Source organism: Cannabis sativa, chromosome 4, assembly GCF_029168945.1.
Source record: "Cannabis sativa cultivar Pink pepper isolate KNU-18-1 chromosome 4, ASM2916894v1, whole genome shotgun sequence".
Taxonomy (NCBI): Eukaryota; Viridiplantae; Streptophyta; class Magnoliopsida; order Rosales; family Cannabaceae; genus Cannabis; species Cannabis sativa.
Genome location: NC_083604.1, coordinates 71,980,681 through 72,003,976, shown reverse-complemented (window position 1 = coordinate 72,003,976; position 23,296 = coordinate 71,980,681). Strand labels below are relative to the sequence as shown.

The 23,296-nt window shown below is 29.7% G+C and overlaps 3 protein-coding genes across 3 annotated transcripts; 2 read left to right on the top strand and 1 right to left on the bottom strand.

The window, feature by feature from the left end:
• Nucleotides 1–3,100: 3,100 nt before the first annotated feature.
• On the top strand, nt 3,101–6,826 carry LOC115712896 (metal transporter Nramp3.2). Its single transcript, XM_030641311.2, has 4 exons — nt 3,101–4,102; nt 4,502–4,638; nt 4,818–5,470; nt 6,124–6,826. The coding sequence occupies exons 1-4, from the start codon at nt 3,576–3,578 to the stop codon at nt 6,343–6,345; spliced, it is 1,539 nt and encodes a 512-aa protein (XP_030497171.1). The 5' UTR covers nt 3,101–3,575; the 3' UTR covers nt 6,346–6,826.
• A 7,554-nt stretch (nt 6,827–14,380) lies between these two features.
• Nucleotides 14,381–14,764, bottom strand: LOC133037130 (uncharacterized). The gene has a single exon (XM_061113961.1). The coding sequence runs from the start codon at nt 14,762–14,764 to the stop codon at nt 14,381–14,383; it is 384 nt and encodes a 127-aa protein (XP_060969944.1).
• A 1,556-nt stretch (nt 14,765–16,320) lies between these two features.
• Nucleotides 16,321–23,281, top strand: LOC115712768 (uncharacterized). The gene is made up of 3 exons (XM_030641125.2): nt 16,321–16,458; nt 17,380–17,445; nt 22,686–23,281. The coding sequence occupies exon 3, from the start codon at nt 22,733–22,735 to the stop codon at nt 23,159–23,161; it is 429 nt and encodes a 142-aa protein (XP_030496985.2). The 5' UTR covers nt 16,321–16,458; nt 17,380–17,445; nt 22,686–22,732; the 3' UTR covers nt 23,162–23,281.
• Nucleotides 23,282–23,296: the final 15 nt, after the last annotated feature.

The window sequence follows — 23,296 nt, the reverse complement described above, 5'->3', positions numbered from 1 at the left end:
AAAAATAAAAAAAATGAGTTGTAATTTAATAAAAGATATCAATCGACAACTTTTTATAAAATATAAAAAGTCCAATAGTATTTATTCATTAAAGAAAACTTATGAGCAATATCATTATTTTTTAAAGGGCTATTTTAAAAAATGTGGGAAAAATTATTAAGGTTATGATAAATATGGTATGAAAAGTAAATGTCACTAAATATGGCATTATCTAACCAATCAAACTAAAAATATAGTTTTTTTTAAAAAAATCTGAATTTAAAAAACCATATAAAACATTAAAAAGAAATCTGAATTAAAAATTCATAAAAAATAAAAACTTAATTAAATTACCATAAAAAATATTAAAATTCCCTTCATATTTATTTTTTTAAAAAAATAAAATAAATAAAACTATAGTGATCGCCGAAATTGTCACTCGTGCCGGATTAGTCACTGGAGTTTACTGCCAACGCCGGAAAAGTCGTCGGAGTATCCGCCGGTGCCGAAAAGTCGCCGGAGTTGCTGCCAGCGCGGAAAAAGTCGTCAGAATTAGCATTGTCGCTGGAAAAGTCACCAAGAAACTGGTTTCTTGATGAAGAAACCCGTTTCTTGGAAACCGGTTTCTTGGTGATTTTTCTAGTAATTTTAACGGTGACAATGCCAAGTCTGACGACTATTCTGGAGTTTGATGTCGGTGCCGGATAAATTGCCGGAGTCAAAAAAATCGTCAGAATTGACATTGTCGCCAGCAAAATTACTAGAAAAATCACTAAGAAAGTAGTTTTTTCATCAAGAAACCGGTTTCTTCACCAAGAAAGTGGTTTCTTCATCAAGAAACTAATTTTGTTATAGAACAATAATAAAGATTGTGAAAACAAAACAAAAATGATATACACTGAAAATAATTGAAACCAGTTTCATCAATCAACCAAATAGAGAAAAAAAAATACAAAAAAAATTACCAAGAAACTGGTTTCTTCATCAAGAAATTAGTTTCTTGATGAAGAAAAAAATCAGTTTCTTGGTGATTTTTCCAGCGACAATGCCAATTCCGACGAATTTCTAAGAGTTTACTATCGGTACTGAAAAAGTCACTGGAGTAGCTGCCGGTGTATTAGTCATCAGAGTTGCTACCAACGCTAGAAAAGTCGTCAGAATTGCCATTGTCGTCAGAAAAATCACCGAAAAAATCACCAAAAAACTGGTTTCTTCATCAAGAAACCAGAAACTAGTTTCTTGGTAATTTTTCCGGCGATTATGCCAATTTTGATGACTTTTTCGAAGTTTGTTGTCGGTGCCGGAAAAGTCGCCGGAGTAGCTGCTACCATCAGAATAGTCGTCAGAATTGGCATTGTCAACGAAAAAATCACCAAGAAACCAAGAAACACTTGGTGATTTTTTCAGTGATTTTTCCGGCGAAAATGCCAATTCCGACAAATTTTCCAGCGCTGGCAGCAACTCCGACGATTTTTCCGGCACCGACCGCTACTCCGGCGACTTTTCCAGCATCAATGACAAATAAAATTTCCTAAACAAATAAAAACATTAAATATGAGATTTGAAAACTTAATTACATATATATGGCATATCAAATACCATAAAAAAACCTAAAAATAAAAAAAATACCATATAAATTGGTCAAACTTAAATGTGTCATATTTATCATAAGAACTTTTAAAATCTCATACTAAGTGTAATTTCCTCTTTTTTAAAGGGTAAATGTTAAAAAATAATGATAGAAAAAAAAAAGTAAAAGTGAGATTTTGGAAGTAAAATGGTAAAAAAGAAAGAGAATGGAAAGTAGAAAGAAAGGCGTGGGAGCACGAGGCATCCACATAACCACCTCAGCTGACTCGTTACATCCACACAGTTTCGGGTAGAGGACGCCGCATTCCCACGCCATATCTTGGTCCTTGTCACAACAAAAGAACCCCACCACCTCATCATCCTGCCACGTGGCATCTCTTTCTTTGTTGTGCTGTCCAATTACTAAAGTCACTTCATTCTCATTCTTCATTCGTGTCTCCTGGGGTCCACCATAGTCAAATAACACTCACTTTGATTATGTAAAATTTCTTTAACAGCAACAAAAACAATAACTTGCAACATTGGCTGGTTTTCCTCGAACTTGCTAAACCTTAATAAATGTCATGAAAAAATAGTGTTGTCTAGTTAATTCTCATGTCAGTATAATTTAATTAGAAATAGTTTTTAGTTCATTAATAACTAATTGATGCCAAAATAAAATATCATCTCAAATTTAATTGGGCTTGAAAATTTGAGCTCATATTACTTGTTTGGGAAATTTATTGGATATGGATTGGCCGAAAGATAAGAACCATATAAATATATTTTGTACTTGGTAGCTTTTAGTGATATTTATTTGATTCGTTGTGTGCACCAAGTGTATGTTACTTTAAGTTTATAGTTTAGCAAAAAAAAATTCTTTTTTTCTTTCTTTATTTTTTTATGCATTTATAATAATTTGAGATCCAAAAGATTTTTATTAGTAATAAAAATTTAACTTTAACATAAAAAAAAAAAAACTTAACTATTTGTTCTAAATGATCTGTGGAATTGGAATATTTATTTTTGTTTTTTTAATAGAGTTAATGTGGTGGCACGAGCTAAAAGGTAACATAAAAAATAAAACTCCAAAAATACTAATTTTAATAATCACACACCCAAAAAAAACATATTTATTTATTTATGGATTAGAACTTTAAAATTTTTAAAGGCATTTGCAAAGGTTTCTTCTCACTTGTGAGGCATAACTAGTGGGACCCTTCTCATCTTTTACATAAGCCAAGTGTTAAAATTTAAAAAGCAGTCATTATAATTTTTAAATAAAAAAATAAACAATAATTTATACGTGTCATTATATGATTCGTGATCCTTTTGACTTGTTTTACCTTTTATATATTTTTATTTTTATTTTCTTAATTAAAATTATAAATTCATATTTTCAAAACAAAACCCCACAACCAAAAGGATAGAGTGGAGCCATTTCTTATGTGTCCGGTACTGTTTATTTTTTCGATACTATTTCACATTTAACTTTTGTAAGGTGGTAGTTTTCAAAAAAAAAATACTTTTGTAAGGTGGCTGCTGTTAATTAATAATAATAAAAAAAATATCAAAAACTAATTTATCAAGTAAAAAAAATATGCAAATAATATATTTAAAAAAAAAAAATGATTCGGAGAAGCCGAAATTGGAAACTCAAAAAAAAAAAAAATCCATTTAAACAGTATATGTTTTTTTAAAAAAATTATTTTTAATGAAAAACCAGTAAATATCTTTTTTATTATTTAAACAGGAGAGGAAGGAATGGGATGGGATTATGGGACTGTCCCTTGCCTTGGGTAGTTTTCAGAAAATCCTTTTCTCAACGATAAAGTTCGATACTTGGAGAGTAGAAGAAGCTGAGAGAAAAGGAATTTGAGATAAAACCAGAAGGAAAACGAGAAAGAAGAATCAACCAAACACAAAACCCAAATATATAAACCTATATATATCCTCAATTCACCCAAAGATTTATTTTTTCTTTTTCTGAACCGAGGTAGTGGTTGGAGCTCTGTTTTGATTTAATCATGGCGTCTCAAGGCCAAGAGCATGACCAGCCGTTGTTGCTCGGTTCCGAGGAGGACGAGGCCGCCTATGACTCAGACGAAAAGGTACTTATTATTGGGATCGACGAAGTCTCGGCCGATGATGATTCTGGCGTGCCTCCGTTTTCGTGGAAAAAGCTCTGGCTTTTCACCGGTCCCGGATTTTTGATGAGCATCGCTTTTCTTGATCCTGGAAACTTGGAGGGTGATCTTCAGGCTGGAGCCATTGCTGGGTACTCGCTCTTGTGGCTGCTGTTGTGGGCCACGGCTATGGGGCTGTTGGTTCAGTTATTGGCGGCTCGGCTGGGCGTCGCCACTGGAAGACACTTGTCCGAGCTTTGTAGGGAGGAGTACCCGAGGTGGGCTTCGCTGGTGCTTTGGGTTATGGCTGAGCTGGCTTTGATTGGGGCTGACATACAAGAGGTCATTGGGAGTGCTATTGCCATTAAGATACTCAGTAATGGCTATTTACCACTTTGGGCCGGGGTCATTATCACTGCTTCAGATTGGTAATTTCTCTATTCACTTTTTTTTTTTTATTGGGGGATTCTGCAAAGTGATGATTTTTACTTTGAACTTTCTGTCATGGATTTTTTTTAAACAATTAGGCCTTTTTTGAGTAAAAATGGAAAAAATGCCAAAAAAAATACAAGGGTTGTTCTTAAAAGATTAAAAAACTGTATGTTTTAGAGATTCTGTGTTTGATGCAAAATATTTACAAAGTAATTAAAGTTACTGTTTTGTTGATTTAATACATATCTTATATAGACCATGCCTGATTAGTCTGTCTGATTAAGAAGTAAATTCAATATATCTGTTTAGTTTTATGCATTGTCTTTACTTGGTCCTGCTCTGGACATGTGTAATTAATTCCTTCTAGCATTAATTTTGTACTTAATTTCATTCAGTTTTATCTTTCTCTTCCTGGAGAACTATGGTGTGAGGAAATTGGAGGCAGTTTTTGCAGTTCTTATTGCAACCATGGCAGTGTCATTTGCATGGATGTTTGGAGAAACAAAGCCCAGTGGTTCAGAACTTCTTATTGGTAACATATTATACTCTACTCCAAAATTTTCAATCTTATTACTATCCTTTTACTTATTTTTTTTAGCAACAATGCTGTATTACTATAGGGGCCAAAAACTTAACAATGCTGTATAAAACTCTCACGCTTATGTATGTCTAAATTTCTAATGCAGTGTAAATGTGATCTGTTTTTTATAGGTATTTTGATTCCAAAGCTTAGTTCGAAAACTATAAAGCAAGCTGTTGGGGTTGTAGGTTGTGTCATTATGCCTCACAATGTATTTTTGCACTCTGCTCTTGTTCAGTCAAGAGAAATTGATCACAGCAAGAAAGGGAGAGTCCAAGAAGCTCTAAATTACTATAGCATAGAGTCCACTATAGCTCTTGTGATATCCTTCATTATCAATCTATTTGTGACGACTGTATTTGCCAAAGGATTTTATGGAACAGAACTAGCCAGTAGTATTGGGCTTGGTAATGCAGGACAGTACCTTCAAGACAAGTATGGTGGAGGGATGTTTCCCATTTTGTACATCTGGGCTATTGGGTTATTAGCTGCTGGACAAAGTAGTACCATTACTGGTACTTATGCTGGACAGTTTATCATGGGAGGTTTCCTAAACTTGAGATTGAAGAAATGGCTAAGGGCATTAATTACTAGAAGTTTTGCAATTATTCCAACTATGATAGTTGCTCTCATCTTTGATTCCTCTGAGGATACATTGGATATTCTCAATGAGTGGCTTAATGTTCTTCAATCAGTTCAGATCCCATTTGCACTTATTCCCCTACTTTATTTGGTCTCAAAGGAGCAAATCATGGGCAGTTTCAAAATTGGCCCTTTACTCAAGGTATGTTACTATCTTCTGCTTTTCATGTTAGCAGTAAAGTCTAAGATAATGATGACCTCTGACTGTCATTTATTACAGTACAACAGTGTTTATTTTGTTAGATAATGGAAGGTGCCAAGAGATTTCCAAGTTCGATAACTATATATGCCTGTTAAAATTAAAAACTTAAGAATGTATTATTAACTATAGGACTAAAAAAGAAAACAAGGAACTCAAACAGGTGTGTATTTGGTATATTGGCCTTTGTCAACCTTTCAAGTTAAATTAATCTTACCATGTGGGATCATAAGAAGTTCTTTCTTGTCTTGGCGTTGTGTTCTATCACATAATCACTTAAGATGGCTTGTCTACTCTAATATTATAGTGTACTGAATATCTCTGATGAGAGTTATATTAGGGATGGTAAATTAACATCAAGTAGAAAGTGATTAGTCTGAGGAACGAAGTTTTCTACTGTTCACTGCAGTAAGAAAGGATATATAATGAGATGTTGATATAGTCACTAGCTTTCTTTCTTTTTGTTTGATTTGTAGAGTTCACCTAATTGTTCTAAACTTTGAAGATTTTGTTGGCTAGAGAAATGCTGCTTTATAAATTTTCTAATGTATGCTGCATGATTATTTCGGTTCTCTAAAATTTTATTTTCTATGCAGACTGTGGCATGGACTGTGGCTGCCCTGGTGATACTTATCAACGGGTATCTATTGATCGAGTTCTTCTCTTCAGAAGTTAACGGAGTGCTTTTTGGCACTGCTGTCGGCGCATTCACCACTGCGTACGTTGTGTTCATTGTTTACCTCATTTACAGAGGCTTTTCAATGTCAGGCTTGAAAGACCTTGTACAGCCCAAGAGGATCACAGATTCAGGAAACTGATTAATAATCAACTCAAATTACCAGTTTCAATCACCTTACCATTTAAGCATTTAGAAAATGCCAAACCGGTTCAAGGGCTGATGAAACTCCATACTCTCGGAACTTTTCTTCTGAAGTCTGATACAGCATCAGCCTTAGTATTTAAACACACCTCATTGGATGGATCACTTTGGTGTAGAAAATTTAAGACTACTGTCCAATGGTGATTTCTGTATCTTAGAGCTTATTTGTAGTTCTTTTGTTTCATTGTACACAAAACATTAAATTAAGAAAAGAAAAGGAAATTAAGCAAGGCTAGGCCTAGGAGATACATCTCAATCAGTATGCAGTTGAAAATTTTCATTAGCTTAATGGTGTAGCTTGAATATATTATTAGCTTTTAGTAGCCAACTTGGTCAAGTAGGCATTTGATAATATGAAGTGGGTATTGTGTATTTTCCTCTTTTGGCAGCAATATATAAAGTGGAATTATTTTCATCAACACATATGCGTATTCAATTTCTTTCTATAGTCTCTTTTTAACTGTTGCTCTATACTTTTGTTACTTTTTTTGAGACACTTATTGATTTAAGCGGTAGATAATTCATTTTCCCATAATTTATTTTGGCTTGGGTTTGCTAGATGATGATGATGATAAAAGTAGGAAGCAACAGCCATGAACTTAAAATGGCCCAAGGCAGCCTAATGATGGTTATATTCTATTATTCCAAAGAATCTGTAGAGCAGTTGGCATATTTTGGAAGGAGTTTTCGTACTTTATTATTTATTTATTTATTTTTGAAAGTAATGATTAATTTCATTGATAACTAAATAATATTATATTGGCTAAAGGACTATATATCATCACAAGAAAAAATAATAAACAATCATTTAATCAAACAAATTGTTTATTTATCTTAAGAATAAGCACAACTAATTTATGTGCAGTCATATTGGTCGACTGATATACATTGATCAATGACACTTCTAGAAATATAGATAATATACTTGCTACATTCTCCAACAATGATCCTAGATCACTGAAAAAAGAATATCTCCTAATAAAACTAGACACAATTGTTATGGGGTCAGAATTAACAATATGCAAAAGAAAAATTCTATCCAACGTTACTAAAATTGTCAGTCAATATGCTTGAATTACTACAAAGCTCCATCTTCCTCCTAAGTGAACATTCGATGTTTATTCCACTCCTTCTAAATATTCCGATTGAAAATAAGATGTTCCAAACTGTATAAAATACAAAGAAAATTAACAACTAATAAAGATTACTAACAACTATTTTTAATGAGACTGAAAGTGTCATACTAAAAAAAAAAAAAAACTTATTTGATAAAAATATTGTTCTCTAACAAAGCAACCATATCATTAGAAGTCATCAAAACTCTAAAATTGTCATTCCAATAACTTCATAACTTTCAATAACGGATAACTTTATTACTCTAATAACCAATTCCAAAAATACTCTACTTACCAAAAATAAATAGATAATAATATTTTTAAAATAATAATAATAATAATAATAATAATTCTTATGAATAAAATATAAAATAAAAATAATAAATAGAAAACTTCCCTGATTTGTAATTTTAGTAATGAATCCATTGTAGATTCAAATTTAAATTGACTTACAAGAACCATAAAAAATAGAAAAATTTTATAATGCACCCATTTAAAAGGAATGCACCGATATATTTCTATCTATTTCAGTATCCGAAATAATTTTTAGTTAACACGCCAAATTTTAAGACATCCTGCAAAATTTTAAAAAATTCGAAAAAAATTTAACACGCTAAAAATTGTGTTTAAATAGTGTGTTGCACACGTGACTATTTTATTTTGTACGCGTGTAAAATAGACTATTTAAACATTGTTTTCTATATTGTAATTTATTTCGAATTTTTTAAAATTTTGTGGGATATCTTAAATAGTTATAACGTACGTACATGAATATGAAAACAAATTAGATTAAAAAATTCTTCTGAATGTCAAAACAAGTAGATGGTGCATCAATACATCCCTTTTAAGGAAGTGCATTGTAGAATCACCCTTAAAAATATATACACGAAAAACTATGAACAAAACCTATATAGTATTTCATAAATATCTTAATTATCTACATACATTGATTTTATTCATTTATTTATGAGAAATTGGCGGCTAAACCACCTGAATTTTACGTTTTGTAACACTTAAACACATAAATTCAATTTTTGATGGCAAAACCTACTGAACCCCCATTCAGTTTTCCTCTGTATCTTTCCGTCCAAAAATCACAGTTAAATGCCATCGTGGACAGTCCACGTGTACACACTTGTTCACATGACAAATTTTTAGTGGTCCACGTAATATTAATTATTAAAATATTATAAAAAAATAATTTAAAAATTATAAAAATAAATAAATTATAAACAATCATTTTATTTTCTTTTATTTTCTTTCTTCTTTTTTTTTTCCTTTTCCTTTTCTTTTCTTCTTCTTCTTAACAAAAAAAACCCTAGCAAACCCTAGCACCCAACCCCCCTCCAACGATCACCCTGACCTCCCTTTTCTTTTCTTGTGCGGCGTCAGAGCCACCAACAAACTAGGAGACCCAAAACCCTGACCTCCCTCCTCTCCCCAATCTCTCGAGCTCACCCTCTCTCTCTCTCTCTCTCTCTCTCTCTCTCTCTCTCTCTCTCTCTCTCTCTCTCTCTCTCTCTCTCTCTCTCTCTCTCTCTCTCTCTCTCTCTCTCTCTCTCTCTCTCTCTCTCTCTCTCTCTCTCTCTCTCTCTTTTTCGTCGAATAGCCACAGCAAGGCCTGACGCTGACCGTTGACAGTCTTCCAAGATCGAACCGAACCCCAAAAAAACAAAAAACCTAAACCTCTCTTCTCTCCCCGATCTCTCTTTCTCCATATCGTTTCTCTCTCTCTCTCTCTCTAAGATCGAACCGAACCCCAAAAAAACAAAAAACCTAAACCTCTCTTCTCTCCACGATCTCTCTTTCTCCATATCGTTTCTCTCTCTCTCTCTCTCTCTCTCTCTCTCTCTCTCTCTCTCTCTCTCTCTCTCTCTCTCTCTCTCTCTCTCTCTCTCTCTCTCTCTCTCGTGACCTAGACCAGACGATCGTAGGTCCGGTGGGTTGTGGTGGATGTATCTTGTGACGATGAGTGGACAGTGCTCGGGGTAGTGCAGCCCAGTGGTGGTGTACGGTTGAATGTGGTTTGGGTCATCATCCATGGCAGATCTGTTTAGTGGTTGATGAGGGTGGATGTGGTGTTGGGTATTTGAGATTGGAAGAAAGGAGATGAAATTAGGGTTAGTGTTAAAAAAAAAGGAAAATAAAATAAATATATTTTTTTATAATTTTTAAATTATTTTTTATAATATTTTAATAATTAAAATTACGTGGACTACTAAAAATTTGCCACATGTACAAGTGTGTACACGTGGGCAGTCCACAGTGGCACTTAACTGTGATTTTTGGACGGTGGGATACATAGCAAAACGGAATGGGAGCTCAGTAGGTTTTGTCGTAAAAAATTGAATTTATGTGGTTAAGTGTTACAAAACGTAAAATTCGGGTGGTTTAGCTGCCAATATTCCTCTATTTATTAAAGTAAAAACTATTAACGCTCTCTTTGTGTATTTATAATTTTACAAAATTCTTCCGTATCAAAAATTATTCATGTATTCACTTATGTTTTTGGCACTTTGACAAGTTATTATCTCAATTTTTTTATAATGTTTTAAACAAATGAATAATTTAGAAATTGTTTGACTTCATAATTTAACAATTATTTTTCAGTCTTAACAGCTTTTAAAATCTAATAGGTGTTTGGCCAAATTTTTTTGAAAACTAAGTTTTAAAAAACTAGAAAACAAAAAACATCAAAATGTTATTTTTTATTTTTGCAAATATTTTTGTCTAACATATTATATTTTACATTTTTTTCTCACATAGTCGGACCTAAACTCAGACTCGGACTCCAAAACTGGACTTCAAAACTGGCCCCCGACCCATATCCAACCTCGAACCTGGACCCAAACCTAAACTCTGACCTGGAACCAGACTCCAAACTCAGACCTCAACCACGACCCCGACCCCGACCCGTACCTAGACACGGAACTTGGCCCTAACCCTAACCCTAGCCCAAACCCGAACACGGACCCCCAGACCTGAACCCAAACCCTAAACTCAAACCTAGCCCTGGGTTTGGGTTCGAGGTCCGAGGTTCGAGGTTAGGGTTAGGGTTCGGGTTCGGGCTGGGGTCCAAGATTCGGGTCCAAGTCTGTGTCATCCAGTTTGAGATAGGATGGGATCATGTCATGGTATAGTATAGGATATTAAATTTTTTTAGTAAAAAAAAATATAAAAAATAGTTTTAAAAAACCTTAGTGAAACACCATTAAATTTTTTATATTGACAAAAAATATTTTCTATTTTCACTTTTAAAAATACAATTCGAAAAGCTGAAAATTAAAAACTAAAAAATACAGCAAATCAACCTCTTAAATTTACTATTTTTAAAATCAAAGCGCTAACCAATACCAGGCAAAGTTTTATTTTATTTTTCATACACTCGCTAGTCAAGCTATTTATAATTTGATTTTGATAACATAAATTGATCAGAAATTAATGTGGTACTTATTACAACTATAATGTATATTGTCATATAAAATAATTAAAATTATAACAATTAATTTTTTTACAGTACACTCCTAAAAAATGAGTGTATCGATATACCCCTTCACATTTTTTATATCCAGATAATTTTAATCCTAACTATATATATATTTACATCATAATTATTTAAGATATTCTGTAAATTTTTGAGAAATTCAAAATAAACGTATTTTATACGCATGTGAAATAGATTGTTTAAACCTTACAATCTGTATTATAAATTATTATGAATTTTTCAAAACTTTGTAAGATGTCTTAAATAATTATAATATAATATATATATAAAAATTATAACTATTTAATATTGAAAATAAAAAAGGATGCATCAGTATACTTATTTTTTGGAGTGCACTATAGAAACACACTATAATTATTTAAAGCACCTCCAAAAGTGCACCATTACATCGAATTAGTGTAATGTAAAAAAATTAATATTTTACTCCAAGGATATTCTACTCCAAGGATAATACCAAATTGGTATGTACCAAATTGGTATGTACCAAATTGGTATGTACCAAATTTTACATCATAATAATATTGAATTTTGAATCTATATACTAAATTAATATATAACTTTTTTTTAACCTTCTTTTTATTTGATATAAAAAATATATTATTTAAGTTGTTGATAATAAATAATACTACATCATAAATTAGTTATTATTAATTACTAATGCTAATAATATAAAATGTGAGATTTTTGAAGCAAAATACTTTTATTTGTTGTGATATTTGGTGTGAATTATTGGAATCGTTACTTAATAGATTTTACATCAAATTAATGAAAAAGTACTCTAAAATAGTGTAATTATTGGAGATGGTCTAATAAATAATTTCTACAACAAATATTAGTTATTATTTTTCTTTTATTATATATTGGTATTGTTTATTTATTTAAATTTTATATAACTAGGATAATCACAAATAAAAGCCTTAAAAATAGAAATTCTAAGGAAATGTGCTAAAAACAACTTAGGGTAATATTTTTAAAAAAAAAAAAAAAAATCATTTTATCGTTTTTTTTTGGGAAAAATTTACAAAATATGCCTTTTCTAATAAAAAAAAATATGGAAAATACTAAAAAAAAAAAAGAGTTAAAAAAATATGATAAAAACAATTTAAGGTAACCAGTTACATTCTTAGGGTAATTACTTACCTTATCCTATATTTCTCATAGTTTTTAACTTTTTGTCCCCCCAAAAAAATAATCATATTTTTGCAATAAAAATCCTTAAAATGTGTAATTTTTAGGTGCTGCAAATTTTTAAATACAAACAATATATTTATTTCTTTATTTATTTTTTGAGAAGGGATCCGATATTTTTAGTCAAAATTTTTATTCTTATATTTTTTTTTTTCAAAAAATACTTAAGAAATTAAATAGGCCGTATCGTCCACTCCAGGGACCAACAATAATTATTTGGCTAATTTTTATTAGGTGCTGCAGATTTTTTAATGCAAACAATATGAGAATATTTTATTATTTTTTTTTAAAGGGTTCCAATATTTTTAGTCAGAGTTTTGATTTTTATATTCCAACAAAAATCAAGATAATGGAAATGTTCAACTGATAACCGTTAAAAGAAAAAAAGATAATTTTGTTTTTGAAATGCTAAAAAATAATCCTAATCAAAATAGGACTAAAACTCTCCGTATCCTAATCAAACTAGGCTAAACACACAGTTCCTTATATAAGACAGTAGTAATACTCTTCAATCATATTATATACAACTCTTTCACTTATATAATTAATATAAAAAGAACAGAGTGATCCTCTTCGTAATAGTAAAAATATACACATAATTACTAATAAACAATGGATCCTTGTGGTAATAATGTAACTTGGGCTGAAGTGTGTGGTTTAAAAATAGGAAATTTAAACCACAACGTATGTTGGCCACTCCTAGTGGGTGTAACATTTTGTGTTGCGGCTTCTTACCAAGCAAGTATTTATATAAAATTCTTTGTGTGCACAGCCCTAACTACGCTTAACCCATGGGAAGCATCAATTGCTGCTCTTCTAATGATAATAGCTATTGCATCACTCACTATCCATGTTGTTTATGTCCAACAAACACTGAAGAAGAGAAAGAAGGTTATGGAAATGGAAAAATTCACAGGAAAATACATACTCAATCACAAAACAGTTATTGATGTGAAGAACATACTTGTTCTTTTTTGGGTTTGTCTTTGTTCGAGTGGTGTTTACTTCTTTAGACTGTATTTTGAAATTCTGTTGGAATCGACTAATGTTGTAGCATCGCCTAGGTCAGGCCTATTCTTGGCTGTTATTCATGTTGCTTGGATGGCTATTTTTATATTTGGGGGTGTTGCTGCTGTGGAGTTTAATCTCAATCCAAAAAGGATTTATAGTGTTTCCATGATGGAGAAGATGATTGCAAGCTTTGATGATTATAACAACAAACACAATTTTATTATCTCCAATGTTTAGTTATAGGGTTTCACTTTTTTTATTTTTAAATTGTAATTGTAATATTATGTTTCTAGATAAAAGACACGTGTAATTCCAATATAGTTTTACCGTTAGAGAAAATTATACTCTATTTTTTTTTTTATATTGTAATCTTTTATTTTTATCTTTTTTTTAAAAAAAAATCTATCATTTTTACCTCATTTTTTAAACATTGTACCAATTTTATTTTTGTCACTTCAAGATACTCTCCATGTGACTCTCTTATGTCAGGGTATTTTGGGTACAATACATATAAAAAGAGGTATGTTTCAACTAAAAATAAAAATAGAGGTAAATTTGATTAATTGATTAATAAAAGTGGTATTTTTCAACTTACCCCTTTTACTTAATTATTTTAGGCCCAATTGCGGGCTCAATTAAGATAATGGACTGAGCCCATTAACAAAGTTAAACCTTTTAGTTGTTGGACAGATGATTGGTCCAAGCGAGATAAACCTCGAGCACTGTGTGCATCAAGATAGCCCCAAGCAGAGCTTACGGATAAGTAGTTAATAGATTTCCATATATCTAGTTTTATATCACATTTATTAATTATAGATCTCACAATATCAATATGGAAATAAAGTAATTATCAATAAAGCATTTATATATTTTTATTATCCATAAAAGTAGGACACAAATTGGCAACTATCAACATAATGTGACATCCACGTCAACAAAAGTTTAATGCCTCATGAGTCGAGCAATGTATTTTGTGTATTTATCCCATTAGTGGACAAAGTTTAGATAGGAGAACCTAACACTAAAAATATAAGAAAAATCATTCATGCAAAAGGGTTAGAATCTCATTCTAAAACAAATTCTAAACTCTTACTACACGCCATCCTCTCTTAACTCCTCCACGAAATTCTTTGACAGGAATATGTAGACGGCTTCTACCAAAAATTAGCCATAAGTTGTTCCAACTCATGACATGTTCTCCTAGACAAAAGGAAAATACTCATAGCATAAGTTGGAAGACTTTGAGCTTTATTACAAAGTAGGACCTCTATACCAGCATGCGACAAGAGTTTACCATTCCATCTTTGTATATGCTTCCTCATCTTCTCCTTAAGAAAGCCCAATACATCAGACTTGTTTCGATCGATTGTACTTGGGAGACCCCAGTACACACTATTCTCAACAGCTACATTTATATTAAAAATAGCACAAACAACCTTCCGAATAACACCACTCACATTCCTACTAAAGGAAGCAGTAGATTTAGTCAAATTAATCTTTTGACCTGACATCCTCTCAAAACTATGTAGAATCTCCATCACTCTATGAGTCCCTTAGCTTGGACAAATAGATAGCTATCGTCAACAAATAATATATGAGAAATTGACTGAATACCCCTAGCCACACGACACCTTTTTATCAACTGATTATGCTCATACCGACAAAGTAATGCCGAGAAGCCTTTAGCGCAAATAAAAAATAAATAAGGAGACAGAAGGTCTCTTTGCCTTATCCCTCTACAAGGAACAATAAGCCGTATTATATGACCACCGTGAACAACCTAATACCTCATCATGGAAAAACAACTGAAAACCAGGTACCCAATGTTGTGAAAAATCAAGTTTCTGAAGTATAAATCTAAGATAATTCCACTCCAATATATCGTACGCTTTACACATATTAAGTTTTAATGCCATAATCCCCTCCTTCCCAAAAACTTTACACTTCAAGTAGTGTATAATTTCAAACGACATCATGATATTATCAAAAATTAACCAACCTGATATAAATGCACTTTGTGTGTTAGAAATTACTAGCACTACTTTAAATCAATTAGCCACAACCCTCGAAACAATCTTGTAAATCATATTACACAAGGAAATTATATTAAAAGTATAAATTTAATTTATTAGGTTTTTGAATACATTTGTATCATATAAGATTTTTAAATTTATTTATTTTTATTAAAATATTAATTGTATATATAATTTTTTAAAAATACATATATAAATTTAATTAAATCTGTTATTTTACAACGAGGATAAATTTTAATATTATATTTAATAATGTGGATCAAATTAAATTTAATATTTTATAAAGTGCTTTTTTTTAATGCATTATAAAGTGCCTTTTAACCTTTCTTAGTTGGTATAGCTTTTATTTATTTATTTAGGAAAATTTATATGGTATACTAACTTTTGTTATTTTTTTACAAAAATACTGTCAGACGGAATTTTTTACTTTTTTACTTTTTTACTGTGTTTTTTATAAGTTTCATACTGTAGTATACTGTGTTAAGTTTCTTTCATTGGTGTTCTACTGATGTTTTTTAATTATTCTATTGTTGTTTTGAGTTGCTCCAGCTTTGTGTTTTACTGGTGTTTTATAAAAACAAAATATTTTTGAAAAAAATTCTCTGTGACAGTATTTTTATAAAAATTCACTCAAATTCCAGTATTTTCGTAAGTTTCATTTATTTATTTATTTAGGAAAATTTACATGGTATACTAACTTTTGCTATTTTTTTATAAAAATACTGCGAGGCAGAATTTTTTACTTTTTTACTGTGTTTTTTTATAAGTTTCATACTGCAGTATACTGTGTTAAGTTTTCACTGGTGTTCTACTAGTGTTTTACTAGTGTTCTACTGTTGTTTTGAGTTGTTCTGCTTTGTCTTTTACTGGTGTTTTATAAAAACACAGTATTTTTGAAAAGATTTTCGTGTGACAACATTTTTGTAAAAATTAACCCAAATTTCAATATTGTTGTAAATTTTCCTTTATTTATGAAATTCAATTGGTTTAACGCCACTGAAACAAAGCCGACCAAGATTCATCCACGTGTCCTTTTGTGAAAGAGGGGTTTTAGGGTTCACACAAATCTTTATTTGGTTTCCCTCGTATTTCACTTTCATATTTTCTAATCAAAATTCCAGCCCTTCCTTTCGTTTTTCTACGACAACTCTCTGTAATTTCTAGGGTTTTGCTTCGCCTACTTGCATTTGATTTTTGTGGTACGCACCTTCCTACTCTCTATGCTATGAGTTTCTTTCTTTAATTTGTTTGTACTGCTTAATTTATATAGAATTAGGGCTGCTTTACCACATTTTGGTGGGGAAATTTCAGTTCTTGAAGTCTGTTAGTTGTTATTTATGTGAATGCATGATGCTTTGGCGTGGTTTGGTTTGAAAAGTAGCCATTGAAATCGATATGGGATTGAAGAATTGACCAAAACGATAGCATAATTTTCATGTGGTTTTTGTTACTGATATATGATTGTAATGAAGAATAAGGTACGAATTCAGTGGTGAGGTAGTTCTTATTTTTGGGTTTAAGGGATATATATAGTGTTGCAATGGTGAAGCATTGTTTTGGGCGGTGGGTCAATCACAATTTTAGTTACATATTTTTGCATAGAAGCTTACACGATTTTACAGAGAGAAAAGAATAATAGGTGAGTTAAGAGAGAATTTCATTTGTTCTCAAATAGATTGCCACACTAAGTAGTGGTTTAACTCAATTGTTATAGATTATCAACAATTTCACCTTCAATTTTAGTTATGTAACTTTAGTCTTAAAAGAGACTAGAAAATTTGTCTAGTTAATATGGGTAAAATTCTAAATGCTGCATTTCTTTCACTAAGTAACATTCATTAAGCAGGCAAGCACTGTCCTGATTTGAATTTAATATCAAGCTCGTTAGAGAATAGTGGATTTTCTACGGGCTGTCTTCAAATGAACAAACCAAATATTCTCATTTTACATAATTTGCCTAACATAAAATGTTATTTTAATTTATATTTAAATAATTTATAATCAAATTGAAAAGAATGATCCTCTGAGAAGTTGTGGAAAAATCATTTTTTTTTAATTATTTAAGGAAAAAAAAAAACTTTTAGCTGAGTTTAAGCGAAAGCTGGTTGTCTTGGTCTCAGACAACAGATTGCCTAAAACGACTGCTTCTCAGCCTCGTTTGCTTTGGTTTTCTTCCCTACATTCAGGTACTTTCAGCTTCATTGGATTAGGGTTTATAATTTTCCTTTTAAATCTTTGATTTTGCACTATTTTTATACTTCTTCTTATCGTTGCTCAATCTATATTTGAGTTTTGCTTCTACGCTTTCAATACTTTCTTTTTGGGCTCAGAATGATCGAAGTTTTTTTTTGTTCCTTCTCAATTGCGAATTAATTTGTTTTGAATTTGTAGATGTTAGGTTACATATGCTTTAGTTTTAATCCCATCATGGGTTATTCAGAATTAGAACTTTCAGTAATCGCTCTTGAGTTTCTTGGGTTAGAAATGTTACAATTGATTCAAATAATGAATTTAGTTATTGGGAAATTTCTATAAAATGGGTTTGTAGTATACTTACTCGGTTGGGATTTGCATTAAAGAGTTTTTCCTGTCATGCCCGTGAATCTTTTTTATTTTTTATTGAGATCCTATGCTCCAATTTTGGGATATAGTAACTGGAACTGGATCATGTTATTTGCTTTAGAAATTAATTATTGAGAATCTATTCTACATGCCATTTGTGGTTCACAAATGTTTGTCTTTTACTTTTTAACTGTAAGAGAATTCTCAAATATTCTAAATTATAGTTAAGCTAAGGAGATTGCAAAGGAAAAAAGAAACTTGGTTGTATGATACACAAAAGGAATCCTTTTTAGGGTTGAAGTTATATATTGTTGCATAGAAGCTTAGATGATTTTATAGAGAGAAGAATAATGGGTGAGTTCAGAGAGGATTTGATTTGTTCTCAAATATATTGCCACACAAAGTAGTGGTATAACATGATTGTTAGAGATTACAAAATAAAATAAAATATATTTTTTATAATTTTTAAATTATTTTTTATAATATTTTAATAACTTTAAGGGCATTTTACAATTTTATATACATTATTTTAATTAATTACAAAATATGTGAAAAAAACTTATTATCATTTTCTCATACATTTTTATATATAACTAAAAAAAAAAAATTCAATTTCTTTTATAATATATATATGGTAATAATTATTGATTATTATATATATGGTAATATTGACTATGTTTATTTTTATGTTTACAATTATAATAAACATCCCAATAATATAAAATATTTTATGTATGTGTTTGTTTTATTTTCTATTAATTAAACATACTAATTTAATAAACAAAATAATAATATTTGCATAGGTTTATTATATCACTCTATGTGTGTTATGTTTATTTTCTAGTAATTTTTTTAAAAGAATAAATAATATATATAAGAAAAATTGTTTATCTTTATCTTTTTCTTTGTTTATTGTGTCATGTTTATTTTTTCTAATTAAATAATTTTTGGAGTTTATAAAGTTTTCTTTTATATATTTTTTGATGTAAGAATTATATTTCAATAGAAAATTCGTTCACTAACTCATTAAAAAATAATCAATATATAGAAACAATAGAAAAAATATATACTTATTTTAGTATAGTATAAATTGGCTATGTCTACTTTTATGTTTACAATTATAATAAACATACTAATAATATAAAATACTTTGTATATATATATGTTTATTTTGTTTTCTTTCTATTAAACATACTAATTTAATAAATGAAATAATAATATTCACATATGTTTATTATATCACTCTATGTATCATGTTTATTTTTAGTAATTTTAAATATTGATTTATATTTATATACATTAGTGTTTATAATTTTGATATTGTATTTTATTAAAAAAATTCTTATTAAATTATAATAATTCATACTAAAATAGATAATAAATATTTATCTTTTAATAAAAAAATATTTAATTTGTTTATTTTTATAAAACTGTTTAATTAATTTTACGAAATTATTTATTTTGAGTTTTAATAAACATATTTTATTATTTAATGATTAAAATGTATGGTTTCATGTAATAAGTTTTCAAAATGTATAAGTTTTTAAAATAATTTTTTTTTTTTGCACATTTTTTGTAATTATGTTGTTTTTGTTGTACACTTATAAAAAAAGCCCTTAATATTACGTGGACTACTAAAAATTTACCACGTGTACAAGTGTGTACACGTGGGCAGTCCACAGTGGCACTTAACTGTGATTTTTAGACGGTGGGGTACATAGCAAAACGGAATGGGAGTTCAGTAGGTTTTGCCGTGAAAAATTGAATTTATATGGTTAAGTGTTACAAAACGTAAAATTCAGGTGGTTTAGCTGCCAATATCCCTCTATTTATTAAAGTAAAAACTATTAACGCTCTCTTTGTGTATTTATAATTTTACAAAATTCTTCCGTATCAGAAATTATTCATGTACTCACTTATGTTTTTGACACTTTGACAAGTTATTATCTCAATTTTTTTTTTATAATGTTTTAAACAAATGAATAATTTAGAAATTTTTTGACTTCATAATTTAACAATTATTTTTCAGTCTTAACAACTTTTAAAATCTAATAGGTGTTTGGCCAAATTTTTTAAAAACAATTTTTTTGAAAACTAAGTTTTAAAAAACTAGAAAACAGAAAACATCAAAATGTTATTTTTTATTTTTGTAAATATTTTTTGTCTAACATATTATATTTTACATTTTTTCTCACATAGTCGGACCTAAACATAAACTCGGACTCTGAAACTGGACTTCAAAACTGGACCCCCACCCAAACCCAACCTCGAACCTGGACCCAAACCCAAACTTTGACCTGGACCCAGACTCCAAACTCAGACCTCAACCACGATCCCGACCCCGACCCATACCTAGACACGGAACCTGGCCCTGACCCTAACCCTAGCCCAAACTCGGACACGGACCTCCAGACCTGAACCCAAACCCTAAACTCAAACCTAGCCCTGGGTTTGGGTTCGAGGTCCGAGGTTCGAGGTTAGGGTTAGGGTTCGGGTTCGGGCTGGGGTCCAAGTCTGGGTCATTCAGTTTGAGATAGGATGGGATCATGTCATGGTATAGTGTAGGATATTAAATTTTTTTAGTAAAAAAAATATAAAAAATAGTTTTAAAAAACCTTAGTGAAACACCATTAAATTTTTTATATTGACAAAAAATATTTTTTATTCACTTTTAAAAATACAATTCGAAAAGTTGAAAATTAAAAACTAAAAAATACAGCCAATAAACCTCTTAAATTTACCGTTTTTAAAATCAAAGCGCTAACCAATACCAGGCAAAATTTTATTTTCTTTTTCATACACTCGCTAGTCAAGCTATTTATAATTTGATTTTGATAACATAAATTGATCAGAAATTGATGTGGTACTTATTACAACTATAATGTATATTGTCTTATAAAATAATTAAAATTAAAACAATTAATTTTTTTTACAGTACACTCCTAAAAAAACGAGTGTATCGATATACCCCTTCACATTTTTGATATCCAGATAATTTTAATCCTAACTATATATATATTTACATCATAGTTATTTAAGATATTCTAAATTTTTTTGAGAAATTTAAAATAAACGTATTTTATACGCATGTGAAATAGATTGTTTAAACCTTACAATCTGTATCATAAATTATTATGAATTTTTCAAAAATTTGTAAGATGTCTTAATAATTATAATATATAACATCATGTATATAAAATTATAATATATATTGTATATATAAAAAAAAATCATAACTATTTAATATTGAAAATAAAAACGGATGCACGAGTATACTTATTTTTTGGAGTGCACTATAGAAACACACTAGAATTATTTAGAGCACCTCCAAAAGTGCACCATTACATCGAATTAGTGTTAAATCCTCATATCATTCTACTCTGAATTATACCAAATTGGTATGTACCAAATTTTACATCATAATAATATTGAATTTTGAATCTATACTAAATTGATACATAACTTTTTTTTAACCTTTTTTTTTGTTTGATATAAGAAATATATTATTTAAGTTGTTGACAATAAATAATACTATATCATAAATTAGTTATTATTAATTACTAATGCTAATAATATAAAATCTGAGATTTTTGAAGCAAAATACTTTTATTTGTTGTGATATTTGGTGTGAATTATTGAAATCGTTACTTAATAGATTTTACATCAAATTAATGAAAAAGTACTCTAAAATAGTGTAATTATTGGAGATGGTCTAATAAATAATTTGTACAACAAATATTAGTTATTATTTTTTTTAATATATATTCTTTTATTATATATTGGTATTGTTTATTTATTTAAATTTTATATAACTAGGATAATCACAAATAAAAGCCTTAAAAATAAAAATTCTAAGGAAATGTGCTAAAAACAACTTAGGGTAATATTTGTAAAAAAAAAATCATTTTATCGTTTTTTTTTGGGAAAAATTTACAAAATATGCCTTTTCTAATAAAAAAAATATGGAAAATACTAAAAAAAAAGAGTTAAAAAAATATGATAAAAACAATTTAAGGTAACCAGTTACATTCTTAGGGTAATTACTTACCTTATCCTATATTTCTCATAGTTTTTAACTTTTTGTCCCCCCAAAAAAATAATCATATTTTTGCAATAAAAATCCTTAAAATGTGTAATTTTTAGGTGCTGCAAATTTTTAAATACAAACAATATATTTATTTCTTTATTTATTTTTTGAGAAGGGATCCGATATTTTTAGTCAAAATTTTTATTCTTATATTTTTTTTTCAAAAAATACTTAAGAAATAAAATAGGCCGTATCGTCCAGGGACCAACAATAATTATTTGGCTAACTATTATTAGGTGCTGCAGATTTTTTAATACAAACAATATGAGAATATTTTATTATTATTTTTTTAAAAAAGGGGTCCAATATTTTTAGTCAGAGTTTTGATTTTTATATTCCAACAAAAATCAAGATAATGGAAATGTTCAACTGATAACCTTTAAAAGAAAAAAAGATAATTTTGTTTTTGAAATGCTAAAAAATAATCCTAATCAAAATAGGACTAAAACTCTCCGTATCCTAATCAAACTAGGCTAAACACACAATTCCCTATATAAGACAGTAGTAATACTCTTCTATCATATTATATACAACTCTTTCACTTATATAATTAATATAAAAGAAACAGAGCGATTCTCTTTGAATAGTAAAAATATACACATAATTGCTAATAAATAATGGATCCTTGTGGTAATAATGTAACTTGGGCTGAAGTGTGTGGTTTAAAAATAGGAAATTTAAACCACAACGTATGTTGGCCACTACTAGTGGGTGTAACATTTTGTGTTGCGGCTTCTTACCAAGCAAGTATTTATGTAAAATTCTTTGTGTGCACAGCCCTAACTACGCTTAACCCATGGGAAGCATCAATTGCTGCTCTTCTAATGATAATAGCCATTGCATCACTCACTATCCATGTTGTTTATGTCCAACAAACACTGAAGAAGAGAAAGAAGGTTATGGAAATGGAAAAATTCACAGGAAAATACATACTCAATCACAAAACGGTTATTGATGTGAAGAACATACTTGTTCTTTTTTGGGTTTGTCTTTGTTCGAGTGGTGTTTACTTCTTTAGACTCTATTTTGAAATTCTGTTGGAATCGACTAATGTTGTAGCATCGCCTAGGTCAGGCCTATTCTTGGCTGTTATTCATGTTGCTTGGATGGCTATTTTTATATTTGGGGGTGTTGCTGCTGTGGAGTTTAATCTCAATCCAAAAAGGATTTATAGTGTTTCCATGATGGAGAAGATGATTGCAAGCTTTGATGATTATAACAACAAACACAATTTTATTATCTCCAATGTTTAGTTATAGGGTTTCACTTTTTTTATTTTTAAATTGTAATTGTAATATTATGTTTCTAGATAAAAGACACGTGTAATTCCAATATAGTTTTACCTTAGAGAAAATTATACTCTATACTCTTTTTATATTGTAATCTTT

Bases quoted from the DNA above. Each gene is read 5' to 3' on its own strand.
- LOC115712896 (XM_030641311.2), top strand. From the start codon at position 3,576: ATGGCGTCTCAAGGCCAAGAGCATGACCAGCCGTTGTTGCTCGGTTCC. The intron at 4,103-4,501 runs GTAATTTCTCTA...AATTTCATTCAG, and splicing joins ATTATCACTGCTTCAGATTG to TTTTATCTTTCTCTTCCTGG. The intron at 5,471-6,123 runs GTATGTTACTAT...TTTTCTATGCAG, and splicing joins AAATTGGCCCTTTACTCAAG to ACTGTGGCATGGACTGTGGC.
- LOC133037130 (XM_061113961.1), bottom strand. From the start codon at position 14,764: ATGGAGATTCTACATAGTTTTGAGAGGATGTCAGGTCAAAAGATTAAT.
- LOC115712768 (XM_030641125.2), top strand. From the start codon at position 22,733: ATGATAATAGCCATTGCATCACTCACTATCCATGTTGTTTATGTCCAA.